The sequence below is a fragment of the Anabrus simplex genome, chromosome 11 (genome assembly GCF_040414725.1).
Source record: "Anabrus simplex isolate iqAnaSimp1 chromosome 11, ASM4041472v1, whole genome shotgun sequence".
Lineage (NCBI taxonomy): Eukaryota > Metazoa > Arthropoda > Insecta > Orthoptera > Tettigoniidae > Anabrus > Anabrus simplex.
Genome location: NC_090275.1, coordinates 57,333,845 through 57,339,844, shown reverse-complemented (window position 1 = coordinate 57,339,844; position 6,000 = coordinate 57,333,845). Strand labels below are relative to the sequence as shown.

Sequence of the window (6,000 nt, the reverse complement as noted above, 5' to 3'; positions counted from 1 at the left end):
GCATTTGCCTGGTGTGAAAATGGGAAACCACGGAAAACCATCTTCAGGGCTGCCGACAGTAGGGCTCGAACAGTAGAATTCTAGTAAGTGCTAAATGTCTAGAGAGAGAGTTCCCCTACTACAAAAATATTTCGCTGTAATACAAAATGAACGCTAATTCTAATAAAATAACTACACTACAATAATTCTAAACTGCGTTCAGGCGTATCGAAATAAGAAGAGCTAGTTACTACGCCCAAACAGGAATGAAAATCGTCATAAATGTTATATTTCGGAATAAGCATACAAGGATTACACAATAAAGCTAAATACGTAGACAGATTATAATAATTATCGTTACAAATTTTTCTGCTATGCCCTAATAGAAATGAAAACCACCCGTAAGTTAAATGTTGAAATATCGAAAGGGTTACCGTACATAACGGTGACATACGAATATAGCAGGCAAGATGCTATGTAATAAAATGATTACACTACAATTCACAACTGGAAGGAATGCAAGTAAGGGTCAGACGCACGCCCTTAAGGAATAATGCTTTGGAAAATTTGAAGGTGACAAAGTTCAAGGAAAACTCATCCGAGACCTGAAAAAAAAAAGGAAATATTTTTTCTTTTGCCACATATTCTTGTGATGTTGGAAAGCAGAATAATTAGCATGCATAAGTTTCAAGGTTTCTTCAGTTTGATATTATCATATCAATCCGTGCCACGACACTCCGGACTCTGACCTTCACTCCATCAACTTTTGCCTTTTTATGATAGATAGAGCCCGAGAGGAAATTCTGCGACCTTGCTGGTAGAACTGGCTCATATAAGAGTTGCAGTGATGTGACTGCTGCAGTTTAGTGCATGCCGTCATGGGAAACGTTTGGAAGGCTGAGTATGGCATCGCCATTTTAATACTATGCTGTGCGTTTGTCTTTAAGCTTTGGTGGTCACGGCGTCGACTCCGTCAACTGGGCAACAAGATCCCCGGACTGCCGACATTACCTCTTCTGGGAAATGCAATTCAATGTCGTGGTAGTCCCCGTCAGCTGTTCGCTCTCCTTCGCCAGCAGTGGAGTCAAAATGAGGGACGTTGTTTCAAAGTTTGGATTGGGCCATTATTATACACAGTTGTAACATCTCCTGAAGACGCAGAGCAGATATTAGTGAAAACACGAGTGTTAAACAGAGATAAATATGCGATGAGGCCAGTCAGTCGATTTGTTGGAAATGGTTTAGTCACATGCACGTCTCAAACATGGAAGAAGCAGAGAAGGATTATTTCTCCATCAATGCAATACAAGATGCTAGATACATATATACCAGTATTCAACAACAGATCACGAATTTTGGTCGATGAGTTAAAGAAATTTTCTGATGGAAACAAGTTTAACCTCATGCCCCCACTGATGACATTCACTGGTTATACAATAAGCGAAACTGCAATAGGCGCTCCTCTAAATACAGATCTCGAATTTGAAGCAATCACAGACTTAGTGAAACGGGCGATTCAGATGATCACTGAACGTGTAATGAGACCTTGGTTAATGTATGACGCCGTCTACTACTTAACTGCTATGGGAAAGGAACAGAGAAAACTGGAAGAAATGTTACACAAAACAATAGACAGAATGTTAAGCAGAAAGCTGGAAGAATATCGGGAAATGAAATCGTCTGGGAGTATAACGGATGAGTGGATGAACAAAGGGAATTCTATTATAGATAATTATATCCGTGATTCCGAAACAGAAGGCGCTGAATTAGATGAACAACAGTTAAGAGACGAGGTGTGTACCGCTTTGATCGCAGGGACGGACACAACAGCTACCACCATGTGCTTTACTCTGATGTTACTAGCGTTGCATCCAACAATACAAACTGCTGTCTTTGAAGAACTGAAAGAGGTCTTCGCGGACGACTGGGAGAGGGATGTGACCTCCGAGGACGTTAAGGAGATGAAATACCTGTCTCGAGTCATCAAGGTAAGTGATTGTCGTTATTTGTGCCTTCCGACCATAGAACAGTTTGGTGCTGCTTTTAATTTCACCGTATCTTCAGCTAACATCTTAATATCTAAGCAGTGGCAGCTTGTGAAGTTTGGTAATACGTTTGAAGGAAGATATTTTTTTTAAATTGCAATAACAATGTAGCATACTTCGCATCCTATAAAATAAATATGAAATAAGCCAATAAGTCTAAAATAACCGTCCAATAATAATAATAATAATAATAATAATAATAATAATAATAACGTTATTGATTGACGTGCCACTAACTACTTTTACAATTTCGGAGACGCCGAGGTGCCTAAATTTAGTACCGCAGGATTTCATTTACGTGCCATCAAATCTACCGACACGAGGCTGCAGTATTTGAGCAGCCACAAATACCAGCGGACATTGTCAGAATCGAGCCTCCCACGTTGGGGTCAGAAGGCCAGCGCCTCAGCCGTCTGAGCCACACATTCCGGCAAATACACATTTCCCCTAACCCACAAAATGTGCAAGAAAATGGTGTTTTTGCCTTTCTTAAGCTTTAGTATCAAGATCTGGCTCTGAGGAGAACATTATTTCTCACCACAATAAACCGCACGCTTTAGGCTATTATTAATGTAAACGTACAAGAAACATACTACCAAATACGATGATTTTTTCACGAAACTGATATCTGCACTACAGGAATGTACCCTTTAACTATTTCCGGTTTGAGAACAATTCATCGGCCTGTCCACCTCCAGCTTGTTTTAAATGTTACCAAAACAGAGACGAACCTCACATTTGTGCCGCTCTATCCTGGATGAAATTAAAAAGGAATAATAATTGACTGAGAGAAAAGGGCAGTGTGGTGACGGAATTGGGAAATATATGAGCCGCAACTTTCTGTGGCGCCCCGGAAATTTTTTAAACACGTTACCTCTTGTCACTTGTACCTCACCAAGGGTTGATTTGGAAACTTTTGCTGGATCACTGGGCAACATGAATGCACAGATATAAGTGTTTCGAATGGTTAGGATAGCTGTATCTCCTCTATGCCCTAGGCCAATCAATCAATCAATCAATCAATCAATCAATCAATCAATCAATCAATCAATCAATCAATCAATCAATCAATCAATCAATCAATCAATCAATCAATCAATCAATCAATCAATCAATCAATCAATCAATCAATCAATCAATCAATCAATCAATCAATCAATCAACAGTTTTCTGCAGTTGGGGCAGCCGCTCAGGTGGCTGATTCCCTATCAGTTGTTTTCCTAGACTTTTAGCTAATGTACCTGCGCTTTGCTACGGTATTCTACATTGTATTCGAATATCGAAGTAAATACTGTACCTGCAGTAAATAAGATTGTTTTAAAAATGCATGTCTCTTAGCGTTATCCGAGAAATAGCATGGGCAGGTCCCCATACGCTGTTTCCAATATAAAGTGTTTGTTACGGACTTGTGATATAACGGCAGGCTCACTTGCCTACTGCCATTCACAATCGAGTTGGTAAGTTTACATTATAATTGCAGGCCCCATTGTCTACTGCACGGTCACAATCGATTTGGGGGAGTTTTCGTTACAATGGTAGCCCCTTTCCTACTTCCAGACAGATAACAGTTGAGGAGTTTTTATTATAATGGCAGGCAACTACCCTACTATCAGTCGAAATTGAGTTGTGCAGTTAATAATATAATGTCAGGCCCCTTTTCCTACTGCCAGCCAGCTTACTGCTAGCCACACCAAGTTGGTGAGTTTCCATCAAAATAGCAGGCCACTATGCCTAATGCAAGTCACATTTTAGATGAGGACATTTATTTATAATTGCGAGCACCATTGCCTACTGCCAAACGCAATCGGGTAGAGATGTTTTAAACAAAACTGCATGCTCTCTTGCCTTCTGAAAGTCAAATCGGGAAGTGAACTATTCATTACAATGGTAGGCCTTCCTTACTAATGCCAGTTACACAGGAGTCGGAGAAGGACCCCATTCCTACTGCCGATCAAAGTCGGTGTGGGGAGTACTGATTACAATAGCAAACAAACCCTTTGTCGATCGCTACAAACAGACATCAGTGAATATATATAGATCGACATACGAAAGTATATGCGTGTTTACAATATTGCAGAGTCTGACTCGTTGGCTGAATGGTCAGCGCCCTGGCCTTCGGTTCAGAGGGTCCCGGGTTCGATTCCCGGCAGGGTCGGGGATTTTAACCTTCATTGGTTAATTCCAGTGGCTCGGGGGCTGGGTGTTTGTGCTGTCCCCAACTCACACACCACACACACAACACTATCCTCCACCACAATAACACGCAGTTTCCTACACATGTCAGATGCCGCCCACCCTCATCGGAGGGTCTGCCTTACAAGGGCTGCACTCGGCTAGAAATAGCCACACGAAATTATTATAATATTGCAGACCTTCATTTACAGATTAACTGCTGCTAAACGTACGTCATATCGACAAAGGATTGTACCATAAGACGCCGGATTTAGTGGCCTAAATGGCTGGTCCTATGATATCTCATCTATTCATGGGTCAGATTTAGAAACGTTGAAAAGAGTAAAATTTTTGTAAGATTATCTCACATTGCATTACTTTTCGGATAATTATGTGACAGCTACATACAGAGCATTTGGCTCACATATGGCTACTGGATGGGCCAATTTTCGTGAAGAGTTTGATGATTGTATATTTCCCATAAGTTATTGAAAGTATGAATTATGCATGTGAAAAGTCGAACTTTACTTAAAATCGATTAATAGAGAAAAATAAAACGTAAAAAGGATACAGATACGACAAAAAGTCATAAGACCAAGGTTGTAGATCATTCCAAATTGACCGGGCGAGTTGGCCGTGCGCGTAGAGGCGCGCGGCTGTGAGCTTGCATCCGGGAGATGTTCGAATCCCACTATCGGCAGCCCTGAAGATGGTTTTCCGTGGTTTCCCATTTTCACACCAGGCAAATGCTGGGGCTGTACCTTAATTAAGGCCACGGTCGCTTCCTTCCAACTCCTAGGCCTTTCCTATCCTATCGTCGCCATAAGACCTATCTGAGTCGGTGCGACGTAAAGCCCCTAACATTCCAAATTGAACGGAGATTGTGCAATCCGTTATGAGTTAGGACTTCCCGAAGGTCTGCACCATCATTAAAATTGCCTCCATATTTCGATATTCTTCGGGGATAAAATGTGAAAAATTTAAGGATCTTGGAAGTTTTCCGTCCGTTACAGGCTAAAACGTATAATTTTGTCAAATTTCCATTTTCTATTTCGTCTGGCGGATTATGCCGAAATCTGGATTTTGGGCGAGGAGGGTAAAAATTAGGACTTTCAGGAAACTAACCCCCCCCCCAAAAAAAATATATGCAGATGGTCATTATTACCCCTTAAACGGGTAGCTGTGAGAAAATTTCGCCAAAATAGTCAATGTAGAGGCACACAGTCGTTCCGATTTTATTTATATAGAGAGATAAGGAATCTGCTCCACGTACAACACCTTTTGGGGTATGACCGCTGGACTTAACCTGCAAAACTGACCATTCATGATATCTCCCTTATTAATCCTCCTGACGAAAAAGTGCATATGAAAAAAAAAAAGTTTTAGGGATGGAATTCCATCACGTTTGATCCATTTCCAGTCAGGTTGGTCTTGTACTGTATATATTGTGGAAGAGTAAAATCACCATTTCTGTTCCCTATAAACCACCAGTCCATTCTGGGATCATGAAATGTTATTGACCTTTAAAACCTACCTTTGGACAGGTGGATGCTAAATATAAAGTTTCTTTCGAATATCTACAGTAGTTTTTCAAGTTGTTAGAAATGCGCTTTACACGCACCCACTCTTGAATTAAGTCCGAAAGGACTTTTACCGAAAAACGGTCCGTTAATGATTAGTCCCACCGAGCTCGATAGCTGCAGTCACTTAAGTGCAGCCAGTATCCATTAATCGGGAGATAGTGGGTTCGAGCCCCACTGTCGGCAACCCTGAAGATGGTTTTCCGTGGTTTCCCATTTTCACA

At 41.1% G+C, this 6,000-nt stretch overlaps 1 protein-coding gene across 1 annotated transcript in view; it reads left to right on the top strand.

Annotated features, from left to right (window-relative positions):
- The first annotated feature begins 857 nt into the window (after window positions 1–857).
- Window positions 858–6,000, top strand: part of LOC136883137 (cytochrome P450 4C1) — a 54,358-nt gene continuing 49,215 nt past the window's right edge. The window contains exon 1 of the mRNA XM_068229604.1: window positions 858–1,967. Coding sequence (XP_068085705.1) covers window positions 858–1,967 — 1,110 coding nt within the window. The remainder of the gene's footprint in view (window positions 1,968–6,000) is intronic.